Raw genomic sequence first — 17677 nt, 5'->3', positions numbered from 1 at the left:
GAGGCCCTGGTGGATAAAGTGAAATAAAGATAAGAGCCTAGTGTCATTACTATTCAAATTACTATTCACTGGTGTAAGAACAACACTACTCTCCTGTACTCCAAAGCCCAGAATCAAAACCAAAGTATATGCTTCAGTCAACCCCTTGCTTACAGCTCTTCGATGTCTCTGACTTAAGCATATAACCTCCTTAATGAACAAAAGTTCTTGAGAATGGAATTAAAGTGATGTGAACTAAAAAAACCCCCACAACAGAACTAGTCGATGTACATGGAGAATTACTCAAAACGCACAATGCAAGTGCTCAGCATTTCAGTTATGCAAGCTGATAAGTTCTACTGTTTCTTAATTTACAAGTGATATCTTCCTAATTTAGATTATTTCTTCATTTGCATGGGTTCTTGTTTTAATAAAAACATTAAACACTCACCCCATGCCTTAAATCTTAGGCTCTACAGCCCTAGCTATCAAAACTACAGCATCAACTTCTGGAAGCTGAGCAAGGGACCTAATGAAAATAGAAGGAAAGTACATAGAGGCAGCCTTATTTTACAAAAAGGTGTAAAAGTTTGACAATCTCTTTAAGAAATAGTGCAATCCAAAGAACAAACCTTGGCTCTGTTGGAAGTTCTGAATTTTCTGAGAGTTTCTGTGTACTCTTGCTAGTGTAACGAGGTGCAGCTCAATGAGGAATTCGTATGGCATAGCACTTATGCTTCTGTAGAAAACATTTTTATTTGCAAAAGAGCACAGATAGAAAGGCATCTCGAATGCCCCGAGCACTGGATTTACAACTACCACTCACTGTCATTATACAAAGAGATTAACTGTGATAGCCATCGGACTTAAATAATCAAATAGCAATAATGTGCTTTAGCCAGGATCACAGTAAGAGGAGGGGAAAAAACCAAGACCAGCAACAAATCGGGAAGTCTTAAGAGGACTGCAGCCTCCTTCAAACCCACCAAGAACATACACCGATGCCAGTGCGAACAGCCACATGATTCCAGCTACTCTGAACCGGGCTGGGGTCGGGGACAAGAAACACCAGCATCCTGATGCCTGAACAAAGAAAACGGTCTCGTAAAAACACCCTGTTTTGTAATAGAGTCCAGGCTTAAGTGCCTTTACTGACAGAGCTATGGCAATGAATCACGGGCAGAGAAAAAAACGCATCGGGTGAGCAGGTCTCGGGCCGTACAGGGCTGTATGAATGAACGGCTGACGCTCCCTGGCAGCCGCACGCAGCAAGATGCTCGTTTAGCTAAGCAAGCCTCTGCATTCCTCACCAAATACAGCCTCCAGCTGGTTTTAATCTGCAACTCAATTAGGAACACACTGCTTGAACCCAGCATTACAAAGATAATTCCAAGAAGGATATTAATTCAATGACATGCACCACAACTCCTTGGCTGACTCTGGACAGCAAACAACCGTGTCTGTTATCACTGCAATGCCATCGCTAATTTTACACGAGAGAGGTGTTAAGACATCTGAAGTTGAAAATTTCGGCAGTTTGACAGAAGTTTTCTATGCGTGCACAATTCATTCATTTCACTACATCCCCAACTTACACAACACCCTCACTTCCACTCGCATCCCATCCGCAGCTAGAAAACCACCGAATTGCTCAACTAGTTCATTGGCAGAGTAAGAAAATGAGGACGGTTTAGTTCAAAACTAACAGCATGTCAAAAGGCTTAGGCCTTTCGATCTTATTCCTTCATAAGCGAGAAGAGCTCAACGACACTAATGCACTGCACCTGGGAACAGGAAATCCAAAAAGCTTCTCTACAAGTGCTCACTCCAGCCCATGTGCAAGAGAGCAATCACCAACTGGCCATTCTGAGCCCCCTCCCCTTCCATGCCACGCATGCGACAAATCCCTGAACAACCAGACGCACTGAGATTTCCAAGTTCTCATAACAGCCTTCCACTGCATTTTCCTAAGAGGATGTGCAACAAGGTAGACAGTAGATTGCCAAATCCCGTCCTAGAATGACTTCCTCGCTCCCAGCCTCGTGTGTTTCTTAGCCAAAGGATAAGGACCAAAGGCAGATGTAGCACATGTAAATGGACCCTCTCATGTCATCACGCTTCAGTCCTGTGTGACAAGATGCCATGAAGCACATGACTGAGCCCATTTGACTCATCACGTGGACTCTCCTGCTCCTACAGGTCCCTGAACAACTTACACCCAAAGCTTCCTCTTCACAGAAGCGTTCCACATCCACATTACCACTGGTCGTAGTTCTGCGCACCTGGTTCCTGAACGTGCGTGTCTGTACAGGTCTCCTCATCACATTGGACCCACGCTCTGTACAAGAACATTTATAATCGTCATGCCTCTCCAAAACCTCTCGTACTCACGAAAAACTGGGAGAAGGGCTAAGGAGGGGAAGTTAAGGAAGAGCTACAGCATCTCTCAGCAATTTCCAGCTGAGGATTTCATAGCACGTAAGTGGTATTTCAACATAAGTAAACGCTAAAAATGCATCCCAAAAAGCTGAGAAATTCATAATGTCCCCCCAGCTGAGAATCTCCTGCTTAACTTTACCTGCTGCTGTCTTTAAAGCAACCCCCACCTTAAATTTCCTGTATTTGTCCTTACCCAAGTTTATTTAGTGTTACGCAATATCACATCAAATGCTTTACAAAAGTCCAGGTAAATGGGAGTCACTGCATTTTATATACTTAGAAAATTTATTTATTTATTAAGAACTTCTCAAAGAAACCCATCAAGTTAATGATTCTGTAATAAGATCTGTGACAAAACGTATTTGATTCATTTAGTTTACTTCTGTACCTTTAAATCTGTTATTCAAAATTTGAAGTACACGGCTTTAGAATAATTTTTTTAGGCTGTGCCTCGGTGGGATCAAGCCTCCTCAGCACACAGCCCCTCAGAAGAAGCTCCCGCAGCCTTCATTTTCTAGCTTGAGCACTCTGCAGTGTCCTCTCTATTGAAACAGATTGTGTAGTACAGAGATCAGAATAACAGGGTTGTACCTGCCCACGCCACATTTGCCTGTTAATTTGCTGTTTCCCACTCATAAGATACCACCAGGACTGACAAGTTAACATATTTACTAGCAGAACTCCAGTGCTAATGATGCACTTACACTGGAGAACACGTTAGTCTCTTGTGTTTTGCATCCACTAGCATAGTAATTTCCTTGTAGGTATGCTTACTCTTACCAGCCATCCTTCTTCTGCCAAACACACCACATTCCCACTTCAGCTGAAAATGAAGTCTCTCTCTATCCCATCTCACAGGATCATGAACAACTCCTTCACTTCCCAATCTTCTACATGTATCTCCTGTTGCTAATCAGTCCTCCCCCACCTCCAATTTACTCTTATGTTCCTTTAATATTTTGGGTTGGATTTTTTCCAGTGCAGTTCTTTTTTTTCAGGAATACAGACTGATGATCGTACCAGCAATTTTGACTAAGCAGCAACCCCAACTGTTCTTTGCACCCATATAGTCCACCTTCTAGTCTAGCTGGGTTCCCTGAATAGCTCCTCCAGCTTCATCAAGCCACCCAGCTGACACCAAGCACTCAGAGCATGTTTGAGAGCATCTTTTGATGGCAGTGACACTTTAGGCGGCCCCAAGGTCAGCTGTTTGATCCCACCCTTAAACTGCCCCTTCAGCAGTGCTAGTACACATATGCCCATGGGACTACATGGAAAACAGATCCAAGAACTGATCCAGGTTTAAAGTAACCACTGGTGAGGCTTATCTTTCATTTAAGTAAGTCCTACCAACAGTTTTATCAGCACAAATAAGATGATGGTGGAGGGTTGGTATAAGATGCTGGAGATTGGAGCGTTTACAGTGACACCATCACTGAAAACCATATCCCGAACTCACCTTTGCAGTCTTATTTCTGTCTACAATGACATTCAATTATTACTATTGTTTAATTTATTTAGGAGCTGAATATCTCAAATCCTCCCGTGATGCAAAAACATTTTTAAAGCTGTATCATATCATGTCATTTTAATAACCTATTAAGCTTTCACTCAGATACGAATGCCGACAGCATGAAAGTGCAGCCGTTGTAAGGAATTTCTCATTCAGATAGCTCCAATAAGGAGCAGGAGATAGACAGGCCTCGGCTGACAGCACAGCAGCAGCAGCACTGGCCAGCAGGCGAGCCGATCCCGCTCTAGCGTATACACTACAAAAGACTAAAACATTTCTGAGCAAAAACATTTCATCCTCGTTCATATCAGGGCATCACACCTCTTCTCCTCCTTTGGTTTGCGCAACAAAAAGTTTGCTTAGGATTAGATGATGCTCACCTTCTTCACCGAGCAAAGGGGGGAAGTGGCCCAGCTCTCCCGTTCAAACGACTCCCTGCCCCACACGGACACAGAGCACTACCGCTAACGCTGCTACAGAGATACCTTCCTTTCGCTGCCTTTAACACCCAACAGCTACAAGACTGTCACCGAGTTATTCTTTGCAGAAGGATTGTTTCACAAATTATGTCAGGCTGCCTTAATCTCACCAATTAAACACAAAGTCTGTGCTTGTCCCCTTTTATTTTTTCTTGAGTATGACCAGCTTGCATTATTCCCTCACCCAAACCCAGAATGTATACCGCCAAAGGAACTGGGAAATCGGATTCCACGCAGTGGGTATTAGAGCTGTTCTTCTGTAAGGTCAGTATTTGTGATATGAACGTGGAGAGGCCAAATTCAGGGCAAACATTCCTTCATCAAGGCCACCAGCACTCCAACAGCATGCAAGGCTAAAACGTGCTCAGCTGAGCGTGCTGTATGCTGAGACCAGGAGGAAAGCTCAAAGCTTCAAAACAAGACTCCATCTTGCGCTGCATCTCTTGTGCTGCCTTTGAGAATTACTGCGTTTAAGTAACGTAAGATGCAAATCAGGACAGCCAGAATGCTTCCCTAGGAACTATCAAAGCACTGGAGACACCACTGCCCAGGAATAAAGCAACTGGTGCAAGTCCTTATAAGCCAGCTGAGTGACTGCACGAGGCAAAAGACATCAAAGCATGTTGTACCTCAAATCTTAACTTTGCCTTGCTCAGAAAAGAAGCACTTAAGACACTCGGGCAAGGCTTCAATATGTTTTATCTAAGCTAGCGCGTGCAGCCAGGATGTGTATCCTGAAATCCAGTGATAGGGATGGGGGGAGTAGGACCCAGCGGCGCACCCCAGGCAATCGTGCTGTGTGCCACGGCATACGCGGTCAGTCACTGCCATTTCACTAGAATCACAGTTCTTCTTGAAGCTGAATTGTCTTCCTTCCTCCATTCCTGCAGTAAGAAAGGATTAAAACATTAAGGCCCATGAAATATGGTAAAAAAAGAAAGGGGAAAAAATGTAGTAAAGGTGGCTTAAAACAAAATGAAAATAATTTCAGAAGTCACTGACTCCTAAAGAAGTGACAGCATTTTGTCTCACAGGGAGAAGTGAATGGGAGGTGCTCCCTGAAAAGCAGTGATATTGTGCATTACAGGACCACTATGGAGAAATATTAAGATACAATATATAGACGTGGCCATTTTCTAGAGTTATTTCAAGAGAAACTTCAGATAAATTTGGATGTTACATTTTTACCCAGCTGGAGATTATTTTTCTTAAACTTCCATAGCTTGCTCATCACATTACTGCACTATTGTTAACAGTGCCTTATAACTATAAAGTTTTATATAAACTTGGATTTTTAAGGATATACTCTTTGTACGAATTACTTCTATACTGTGTACGCATGTGGAATTGCATATATGTGCATATACAGCAGATACACAATGTTAATGCATACAATTAACAGACACATACATGTATTCTAAAGAAACCATCTATAAATACAGTCTACATACATTTTTAATACACACGTATAAATGTATATGTATACTGTGTCTCTTGAAAGATGCAAAACAGAAGGAACAATCTGGGACAGAAAGGTGAAGTAGGATATATGGTCACTAAAATGCTTCATCCCAAATTTCACAAGTCTGGCTCGACTGAGACCAAAGCCGTTTCTGCCACAACTCTAGAGAAGCACACAAGCTTACTTACCGTAGCCATTCACAGGCTGCAATACAGCCTTGAAATCCTGAAAGTGCGAGTGCATGCTCCTTCCATGACACCTGAGCTGGAGCCTACTGAAGTCTATGAGAAGGAAGCAGCTCAGCACTGTTTATACTGACTCAACACTGCTCCTAAGCCAAACAATTTCTGCTTTGCTCTCCTTTATGATCTTTCTTTGTAGCATGCACGGGCTGGACTTGGGGGCAGAATCTGTTCCAACACATTCAAACAGAATTTCAGTTAAAGTAAGTTTAAGAGGTCCACTGATAGCTACTCAAAGAATACAGGAAGACCCAAACTCATCTTTATTAAACTCAGTGAAGTTCCTTGTAAGTTCTAGTTTAAATTGAGAACATGCTCTTTAATAACGCGCTCCAGCTCTGCAGAGAGAAGTCAATCCATTTTGAAAAGTTCAAAATTTAAAGCATTATATACTATACTTACAATTCAAACAAATAAAATCTGTATTTTAACTGTGACAAACTTTGTTTAAGTTCATTTTGTTGCAAAGAAAAAAGTATTTGCCAATGAGATGTTAGTAGAAGTTATGTTCTGGCAAACTAGATTCAGATTCCCATTTTGCTAAATTCACTGCTTCTATACATAAATACTTTAAGAAAAAAAAGAAAGAAATTACATCACAGTGCAAAGAGTGAAACATCGCTATTTATTCACCCTCTTCAACTGCACTGGTAACACACACACACACACACGTAGAAGTTACCCCAAATGTTCCACTTTTCTTTCCAGTCTCCTGCTGTCAGCAAGTGATGAAAGCAGAAGACAGTTTAAGGAAAAGAAATGTAGCTTCAAAAATCAAGCAAAAGGAGAGGAGATATTACAGAAACAGGCAGGGCCCCTCTGACATCCAACTACTGCATGTGCTGGGGAAGCATGGGGGGAATGAAGAAGGGATGGTGGGATGGTGCCAGGCTTAATGCGCTTTCCTTAAATAGCTTCTTACTGCCACTGCTGGAGACAAAATCCTGAGCTAAATGCACCCTTAACGTGACCCAGGAGGACATTCCTTATACTAACGTTTTTCCATGTTTCTTTTTTTTAAAGATAGGAGATACAGAGAAAAATATAAAGGCAGGATGAAATTTTTTTTGCCTTGTTTCCTGACATACCAGTGAGATGGAAATCAGTGCAGTTTAACACCTTTTTTCTTCCCCTGCCCCTAGTATTCTGGAAGTGAAGGGGGTGAAATTTAAGAGTTGGATACCCCAACAGCCCCCACAGCAGAGAGTCTATCGGGAATTCTGCAAAACCAGAATCTCCACCTGCGGGTTAACGGGTCTACACTAATTTTTTTGTTTTGCTTTTGAAAAAACAGCCATTTCTGAGAGGGGCCTGTATTTCACATGGCCATATTATGCTGCACATTCAATAATCTGTTGTTATACTGGTAGTAACAGGAAAATGCTCATTTCTGCTCTTTACCAATTTAGCACACAAAGAATAATTCTAACTTGGTGAACAGTACTGGACTGAGCAATTCCCATAATAAGAAAAAATAACTGGAAATCTAGTTTTCCGCTGCATCGAGATGCCTGAGCTGACGCAACATCGCCATCCATTCCATGTTAACATGCATGACACACTATTTTTTCTTATTTTACGTCCCTTTTCACAGGTAAGTCATTAAGAGAAAAATCAGAGCCAATGCCCCAAAGGTACGGTAATTAGCCCAGCTCTGAGAGAGATGGATAATTTCTGCGACTAAAGAACGCAGCAAGGCACCTGCTGAAACTCAGTAGGAGCCGACTTCAATTTCTCAAAACGTTAAAAATTTGTGTTGGTGAGAAAGGGAGTAACGCTTGAATACAGTCTGTTCAGAGCCCACAGTAGTATATGGGTTCCTTCTGACTGAAAGGACATGGTTTCATGAGCATTTCTTAAAAAGGTCACTTACACAACCTCCCCCGCGGCCGTTACATCAGGCTGCCTATCCTGCCTCAGAGCTGCAACTGGACAAGAGGAACCAGAGGACCCTGCCTGACCTGAAGACTGACGGATTTCTTGTTCTCAAGAGCTCTCTTCAAAAGTTTCAATACGTATTTCTGAGTAATAGTGTAGCTGAGCTTTGATTTTGGTTTAATCAGGATGAACACCATAAGATGGAGAGAACAACTTTTTTTTCCTGAAAAATAAAAAGCAAATCGTGTGCCTTCTTTTAATTCCATCTTTCTAATAAGGCTACAAGTAACAAAATCTTTAGTGGAGTACACTTGATTAGCCTATTCATGAACACAGTTCAGATTCTTCTGAAAAAAATGTCAAATTCCAAATTGCACAATAATAATCCAATTCCTGCAGGAAAAAAAAAGACAAAATATGAACAATTAAGTAAAAGCCTGATTCTATTTTGAAGTACATCACCTTTCATCACGGATCATTTAAAAACATCATGAGTATGTTCCAAACAAGTACTCAACAGAAACAGTAATGAACATGTGGCAAAAGTACAAAACTCCTTTGCACTACAGACAGGTAATTTCATTTAAGTATTAACACTAGCGTAAAATATCTAGGCGTTGTTTCATTTAATTTTGAAAATACCATATAGAAAACAATGCTCATAATTCCATCCACAGGATTCTACAAAGCTGCTGCTTCATTCAACAAATCTTTGAACTGTTTCAATATGAAAATTCCAATTTTTCAAATTGCTCAAAAATCATTGCAGAAAATTTCCAAGCACTTGAATTGAAGCACAACCAAAGTATGAACTTGGTACATTTTTGCAGTTATTTCTAAAATAAGTTAATTTATATAAGTAGTCTCAAAATAACACAATGGGATTCAACTTCATTTTAGACATTTGGAAAGCAGTGTCATACTTTATTTAAAATAAACCCATGTAAAAACAAAGTTTAAATGAAAATGGTACCTGAAAAATAAATTATTTGATATAAAACAAATCAATAACTTAAAAACACACTAAATATACAAAATGTTTAACCATATACTGTACAGTATGGAAAACAATTGATAAAACCTTCTGTCCCACAAACAGATTAATTTATAAACAAAAGATTACATAAGTTAAGGGAAATTAAATCAATAAAAAGATTAGAAGTACAGTATTATTCAAAATTACTGGTCAAATAAAGGTTTATCCCAACTTATGTTTCAAATGTCTCAAGTCATTTTCTTCTCAATGACCAAGTGAAAAAGTTCAGCTGTACCACTGAAAAGTTGCTCAAAAATGTTTAAAAATAAGGAACAACAGTATGAGAATAAAGACTCTAAAACGTGAACACAGTAGCAGGTTTTCAAGGTTTCAGGTGGCAGTTCTACTATTACTGATTTTCCATCATCATCAACAAAAAGAATTTAAGTGCTGAAAATTCCACTCAACAGAAAAATATTTCTAGTTCAACCTTTGTAAATGTTTTACCAAGTGTGATATATAACAAATAACCGCAGCAAGACTGAAGAAAACAGTAACAGGATTTAAAGTCAAATCCACTCACTGGGTGTTGTGTTTTGCTTTAGAGATCATAAAGGCTTCAACTGTTTTTTAAAATCATGCAGAAGGAGAAAGCAACATTTAAAGTTTTGTTTAGTTTTACTACATAAGACTACTACTACAAAAAAAAGCAATCACAAAATAATGCTGTACCTGATTAATCTAAGAGCAGACGCTTTTAGAAATTAACCGCAATTTTGAATTCTGCTGGCTGCGTCATGGAGAAGTCGCACAATACGCAGGTACCACCTCTTACAAGCAAGGAGGAGGCAATTGCGACCCTTTTTCTGAGCTCCGCATTTTTAAAGTAGTAAGTAGAAAACCAGTAAGGTATAATAAACATAGAAAATAAATGCTAGCCTTTTATCTTCATATTTATCAGTTCTATTGTGCTGAGTATCCAACATTGAGAAGTGCAGAGCTACATTAGAGGAACTTGCCTATGGCACAGAAAGACTCTTCTGCTTCCAAATATAGAGATTAAAGTACCCAGGGTGACAAATTCAGTTCTTGAAAAAAAAAAAACAGCACAGCTCCACTAAGGGAGCTCAAAGGGAGCTGTGTTTTCTTATGCTAAATGTGAATTTGGTCCCTTCACTCTAAAGCTATTCTTAGGAGCCTAAAAGTAGAAATGTTACAATAAGGTGCTTCACTGACAGTGTTAGAAAGGACAAATTTCCTCATTATGGAAGTCAAAAATATGGTAACCTTATGATAGAGGTAGCATTAGGACAAATCGCTCTGTATTTGACTGCTGTGATTGAACCATCACCGTCAGGAGTTCACAAAAAGCTGTATGTTAAGAAACCTCCCACAAACCCTAACATTTTGCAGGTAGATATATCAGAGGACCTACTTTCAATAAACAGTTTATTTTATTATAAGACCTGTTTATTTTATTAAAAAAGTAAACGTGGGGACATTCTCCAAGTTTTTTTTTTTTTTTAAAAGCACATATATAACTATAAACTATTCAAAAAGTAACTTTAGTTATTACAGTTTAGAATACACTGAAAAAAAATCTCCCCTGAAATATTTGAAGAATCTCTACTTTATTGACCTTACCCAGACCATTAAAGGAACATGAAATTATAATAAATGTTTAAGGACCTTAGGGACTATTCATTTGCAAAACTTAACATTCAAAATAATGGATCACCTTTACAGTTATTTCATCATTTTGGTTTTAACTGCTGAACATTCTTTCTATAAATGTAGCTACGCCAATTTTTGTAAAAAGATTTTTAATTGCTTTGTATAAACATTACTACAACATTCAATGCCCCTACAAAAATAGGTGTCCTCTCCATACTGACACCCTTTGGTCATCCGGACAAAGGTTAAGTGACCATAAACTAACCAACTAGTACTCACTGCAACGAGAAATTTATCCTACTTTAGTGACTTGTGTATCTCTGAATTTTCAGTGGTTTTCATGCGATTATGATACAGATGTACTTAAAAACCAAAATCAACCAGAGGGAAGGAAAAAGATGTGTGGACACACACCACTATGGGGACGCTGTCCTGGACAGTGCTGTTTCCTGACTTCTCCTTCCACCCTAAAAGATGGATCCTCAAGTCCTTCTCAGTCCCAGATCTAGAGCAGAAGCGCAGGGATTGGCACAAGCTTGGCACAGGAGGCAACGTTAACTGCATTGGCTCGGTTCCCCTCCCTCTACACAGAAGTGGAGCACAGCATCGCAAGTAAACCAAACTTTATGATGACGTAGCTTGAAGAACAAAATAAATTCAACGCTTTAGTATACAGACACCATCTAAAATGGAATCACAAGAGAACTAAACACACTAAGCTGCGGTGATTCTGCTCATGTTTATAGCTTTTCTGATGTTGCCATCTCCTCATCTGAAGGAACTGTACTTGCCTCTGCCAGCTTATACAAAGTACACTGCAACATTAGAGTTTCCTTTTCTGCATTTCCTGTGAAATTTCCCTACCTGCAAATGGTTAACAGAAGGTTTAAACTGTGATCAGGCTTGTGGCTAGCTTTCTGCACAGGGGTGAATTCCATTCATAGTAGGAATCTGGGAAGCAAATGTAAGTTACTGAGCAGGAATAAAAACTTATTAATAAATCAACAGACTGGAAAAGACCAAGTCTGAATAAAGCCTTCAAAGAATTTTAATTTTGACAAAACTCAAAATTTTTACATACTACGAAAACCTGATTTTTTTTTTTTTCCTCCATTTTGCACAACACAACTAAAGCCCAGAACATCTTCAGAGAAGTTTGGAGGTGGTCTTCAACCACAATCAGGACAGTTTTAACTAGGCATTGTCTCATTTTAGAGTGAAACTCCACAGTCTTGCAAAGAACGAAGACTGCTCATGTGCAATTTTGGAAGCAGCCCCATAACAAGCGTGTTTAGCAGCCATGCCTTGGCCTGGTAAGAGCCTTCTTGGAGTGCCAGGTAAAACAAGTATTTGAAAAAAGTGGAGAAAAGGATTGGTACCAAGTAAGGGCAGCAGAGTTTCCCTTTCCAAAGAAATACCAAGATAAACCAAGGTGATTCTAAAGCTAAAAGTGACAAAGCAATAATTAAAATAAGACCAGACATTCAACAGCTGGTAAAGTTTCCTAAAAAAGATAATTGGCTTAACATTCAAAGTCCTGAAGGCTGATCAAGTCCCGACGTATGATCCTGCCCTCGCAGAGTAAGCCTTTTTATTGCCACAGAAGCCAAGGCTCAAAGGTGACTGGTTTGCAGACTGCCGTCCAAACGAGATGGCTCATGGCCAGCAAAGTGAAAACGCAGGGTGACTGACCGCCAGAAAAAGGTACAGAAGCAAAGGCCAGTTTCTGCTGAAGCGCTAAGCATTCACATGCAAACAAGTTCTCTCTTTGTGAAAGCAAGTGAGTTTTGGACACGAAGCAAACAGGTCCATTTGAAAATAGAGCCCAGCTGAAGCCTGACAACAGTATCACTGATCTTCCAGTTTGCACTCCCAATTGGCAGATCTTCAGCTCTGAGGCTAGCTACCCTGACCATAAGGAGATGGATGAAAAAGCCTTCCCTCCCCTTTTCTGTTTAAACACGGACGGATGAACTTCTCATTTTGTCACCATATTTGTCTGTCTGATCAAATAAGTGTAAAAAGGAAATGGTGTCGCCCAAATTTCAGGTTCAGGAAAGCCAGACTGATCCCTTCAGCAATGCTGGCACACAAAACCATGCCCCGTCCCCTGAGACATCGCAATTCTCTTTGACATCTACACACGAGACGCTGCAATAGCAGCAATTGCAATGGCAATAGCCATAAGCGTGTTTTCATCAGGAATTACACCTGATCCTTCAGAAGCAGGTAGCTGGGGGTGTCCTGCAAGGCTTCTAACCTATTCTAAAAGGACTCCAAAACATTCCCATGGCAGCTGTTCCCCGTAGCACGTCTCCAGTACGGACCATCAAATCCAGGTCTTTAAAATCTGATCGTCACATCCTAATCCAGCACCAAGACTTTTACTATTCTCTACCTCATTAAACCTACTGCATCTCATGAGAAATGTCTGGTTTGAGACAGGCCTTCGGTTTTACAAAGATCTTGTAAGCGCTGACCGAGACAGAAGTGTCACCTGAAAGAAACATCTATATTTCATCAAATTAAAGGATGAAAAAGCAGAACCTATCTGCAGGGTTTTTTTAAAACTCCCTGAAGATTAAGAGGCCAAAACCTCTCTTGAAACAGGTATGTTCAAGGAAGAGCTTCGAAGGAGGGTATGCTAGATGACGTGATAAGGAAACGAGTTACTCATATGTTTTGGGGAGAAAAACTGCTGGCAGATTACGTGGTGATAGAATTTAGTTTCCACTTCCAGAAGTTTCCTTTTGGTCTTTACTAGTAGGATGCATGGACTATTGTTTAGGACCAAAAGCATCAAGAATACATACACAATTTTTTCTTGACTTCAGCTATTTATGCCAAGTATTTATCGACTGTTAGAAAGGTGCAGACCATGTAATTCTGGTACCATGTTGATATTTTAGGAGGATTTTTTTACTCTTTTCCTGACTCAGGCAGCAGTGCTTTGCTCATGTAAATTGCCTGGTAACTATTTTCAGAGCAACTATCAAAGAAAGCTGGGATTAGATTTTTCCTAAAAAGAGTTGTTTTCATACCACTACTGAAACAATATTCTGCGTTTCCTTCTTACTTAGCAAAGAAGGAGAGATGGAAAAATAGAGAAGCAGTCAGATGACAGTGATGCCAAAAAGCCTCCAAGAAAAGGTTTTTTTTAAAAAATGGCAGTGAACTCACAGCAGTGCACTGCTGATACAGTTGCAATGGCCAGAATTCTTGTAATGACCGCTGATGCAAAGTCATATTTAGGGTGTCATTCACTGGAAGTCTGAACCCCCACCTAAATGCTGGGATAAAACAGCAACTCCCATTTAGTTTGAAAATTAATCTTACAGGAAATAAGGAAAGAGAGATGACAGGAAATTGGAAACGACTGCAGACTCACTCCTGCGGAACAGGACAGCATGAGGTTGAGAGGTGACGGGACACAGTAAGAGGACTTCCCTATACTACGCAGTTTTACCTTGGGGAAAATCCCCCAAATGCTTCTGAATCTCTCCCTGTACATAGAAAATAGGGATTCGTTGAAGTGATAAATGAGTGATGATAAATTCGTGGAAACACCTGGAATAGACACCAGAATAGACAGCCGGAAAGCACACTTTGGGGGGTTGGAGATGGCTGGTTGCTTTGTCACAGCCACCGTCTCACAGACCATCATGCTTCTCAAAAGATGGTAGAGTGAACAGGACTGGCAGGAAAGCCAAGGCTGAATGTATTAACAGGAAAAATCCCACTTACATTCACTGCACACAAGCTCAAAAACAGTGGGAAGCTGCTCACTCCGCCAAGGCCTATCTATACGGCTTTAAGTATGCCATAGGCAGTTCCAGAAATATCAGCAAGAACATTTCCTAGACAGTGCTGAAGGTAATTAATGGAGATGGGCAGCTAGTTCAGCCGATCTTCAATGGCAGAGTGCAGAGATACTGATGCAGACTTCTTCAGGCTGTGCAATACTGCAGATCCTACTGCAGGATGAAGAGAAACAATTGCAAACACAAGGCAAGGTCAGCTGGGGATGGAGTGATACAAGCAGGCAGCACGGAATGGCCTCTGGAATTTGAAAACAAACTTTGGGACTGGTAGAGGTTCACGCAAAAAAAGGAGACATTGCAATAAAACTGCCACTCGTCCCATTTTCACGTTTGCTCTACCTTCTGGCAACTGAACGTAAACACTAGACCTGAAAGTTGCCCGGGCCAAGCCTCTAGTTGTGCACAGTATCCTTACACAGCCTTTACCGGATAGAGCAATCCTTTCCAGGTTTCCTACCAAAGAACACCTGCAGGGTTACATCAGTCTGTGGCACATAGCTTCTATGCGACAGATTTATTGTAGTGCTCTTGTTTCACAATCCTTTTTCTTCTACTCATCTGTCAAAGGAGTAACTTAAAACTCTTAAAGAGGAACTATAGTTCTTTAAAACAACACTCTTTGAAAGCTGGACACTTTGTGCAATACTTAGCAAAAAAATAACAGAAAATAAAAAACAAAACAAAATTTGAGCAAAACAAAATCAAATTTAATGTTCTTAAATGCAAAAGTAAAAACAAACAAAAAACACAAAAAAGCAAAAGAAAATTAACAGAAACAGAACAACTCAAAGTTTCAAGGCAGTCTGCAGAAAACTTGGGGGATTAATCTTTAAATCTACAAATCAAAGGGTTTTTTGTTAATATCTAACTTGCAAGTAGTAAGTACTTTTCTGCTGAGTGTTCAATAAGTAAAGCTAGTTGTCAAAACAAAATCCTATTAAAATAGAAAGATCTAGCACTCATTAGAAGGGATGCGAGAAATACAATGCTCAAATGTTTATAACTGGTTTTTCTTTACAAAATAAAACTACCAAAGGAATTCAAACTATAATGATCTTTGAAAATAAGTAAGTATCTTGCTGCATTATAATGTACCAGTAAGTAGTGCACCATGCATTAAATATTTGGACAGAAGAGATTCAGTTTGATAAAGTAGCAACATATATTCACACTCTTTTTCTGGAGTTTCATTTTGACTCTGAAATCTTCCCGGAGTTTCTTTGAAACTCTTTGGTCCATTCCTATTAGAAAGTGGGCTTTAAAAGTAATGTTTCTAAAACCTTTGAATTTGACAACTTGGCCACTGCTCAGTGTGCAACTTACCTCATCAATGGTGTTAAAAGTTATGCTGGCATGCTACTACTTACAAGACCTTGACTTTAAAAAGCCTAATCCTCAACTATATGAGTAGTAATGAATATTAATTGATCAAACAATTTACTGTCAACTAAAACATTAGTATTTCTCAACTTTTCTTCCATACTACCGAGTCTGGGGTAGAGAAGGTCAGGGGAATAGGTAGGAAAAACAACAACATAAAAAACAAGAAAATTAATGAATTCAGCCTGATATTTTTCAGAAAATTCCAGTTTTTGCAGACAACATTAAATGGAACAAATGTTAGTCTCATAAGTGAAAGCATGCTTCAATTTTACCACCATCCAGAGGGTCTAGTTAATGCAATCTACTTAAGATTTCAGGGGATTTTTAACATGTTTTAAATGAAATAACTTAAAGGAACTTAAAATTGGTCTAACATTGTGGGATTTCAAACATTTGAACATGTCAGTTGCATCCCAGAATATAAAACCTTTTTCACTTCTCATTTAGACTAAGACAAACACTTGTGAAAATTGGCGCAAAATGAGTTTTACACTAACAAAAATGTTTCAACTTCTGTCACTCAATTATCTATTCCATACAAAAAGCACGAGCAAGTTATTTGTGGGACTTGTTGGTTTTGAAGGAAACCTGTAAGATTTTGTCCCCCAGGCGGTAGCCATTAAGACTTGCTATGGCCATTGCAGCTTCTTCATAGTTTGTCATGGTCACAAAACCAAAACCTTTGCACTTGTTGGTGTTGAAATCTCGAATAACTTTCACATTGGTAACCGCACCAAAGGGGCCAAACATCTGCCAGAGGATTCCCTCATCAGCATCTTGACCAAGGTTGTAGATGAAGATACACCAGCCAGAAGATGCGTTTCCTGGAACATTTACACCAGAAAGCCCACTCATGTGATCTACACCCATAGGAGAGAACCTAGCAAATAAAAAGCACAATATTTCATGTAAAAGTTCAATTCAATTAAGCAAATTAACTTGAATGGGAAGCAACTGAGAATGAATATTTTCTACATGGACATCAAAACCGCCAGAAAGAAATGTTTCCCCATTCAAATTGACAATCAAATTGACAGCTGCCAGGAAAAAAAGTTAAGTATTCCAACTACTTTATCAATAGGGAACTATCCTTAGAAATAGATAGGCAACAGAACAGTTGCAAGGCAAGATTACGTGATCACCTTCACAGGGGACCTGGATCAATCTCTGAAACTCAGCTAGGCTGTTAAGAGTGCTCCATGGCATCAGTGCAGAACTGCTTCAGCACGGATAACAGTCAACACCTCCCCAGAGGCCCCAGCTTGCTCCAAGCCACCCTAAGGCATCTCCCACTTATTTCACTCAAGGAGTTTGCATCCCATATCCTCCTTTTCTTACCTCTAAAATAGCACGTTGGGAACTCTTATGTCAAAGGGCTTCTCTGGGTTTTGCTGGGGGGAGGGGAGGGAGGAGGTGGCTTGTTTTTAGGAGTAGAGATTGTGCGTATTAGTTTAAATTTCTTTTTTTGTGGAACAGAACAAAACCTACTCCCTTTACCACCATAAGGCAGCAGCTGCAAGCAAATGTTCCCAATACCAGCAGGCTACTAAATAAGCCACAGTCATGCATACTCGCAGCTATCAGGCAGCTAAGGAAATATTAGCACTTCCTCAGTCAGTTCTGAGTAGCTGGGACGCTCCATCTTTCTAGCTACAGAATTTAAATCTCAGGTTTTTATTCCTTAATACCTGTTATGCAGATATTCTAACTGCAGCAGCTTTCAAACATCAAAATAGCAAACCACATGTAAGTACACGGTTTTACAATTTCAGTATGCATGTATGGTTTTCTTCTTATTAATTTTACACCAACTTCATACTGGGAAAACTTA

The 17677-nt window shown here is 39.8% G+C and overlaps 1 protein-coding gene across 1 annotated transcript in view; it reads right to left on the bottom strand.

Moving 5' to 3' along the window:
• Positions 1-15154: 15154 nt before the first annotated feature.
• ELAVL1 (ELAV like RNA binding protein 1) overlaps positions 15155-17677 on the bottom strand; it is a 41097-nt gene continuing 38574 nt past the window's right edge. Inside the window, exon 6 of the mRNA XM_059831605.1 lies at positions 15155-16726. Coding sequence (XP_059687588.1) covers positions 16402-16726 — 325 coding nt within the window. The 3' untranslated portion in view covers positions 15155-16401. The remainder of the gene's footprint in view (positions 16727-17677) is intronic.

This window comes from Gavia stellata, chromosome 32 (assembly GCF_030936135.1).
Source record: "Gavia stellata isolate bGavSte3 chromosome 32, bGavSte3.hap2, whole genome shotgun sequence".
Lineage (NCBI taxonomy): Eukaryota > Metazoa > Chordata > Aves > Gaviiformes > Gaviidae > Gavia > Gavia stellata.
The sequence above is the reverse complement of the archived record's forward strand: the minus strand, read 5'-3'. Positions and strand labels throughout refer to the sequence as shown.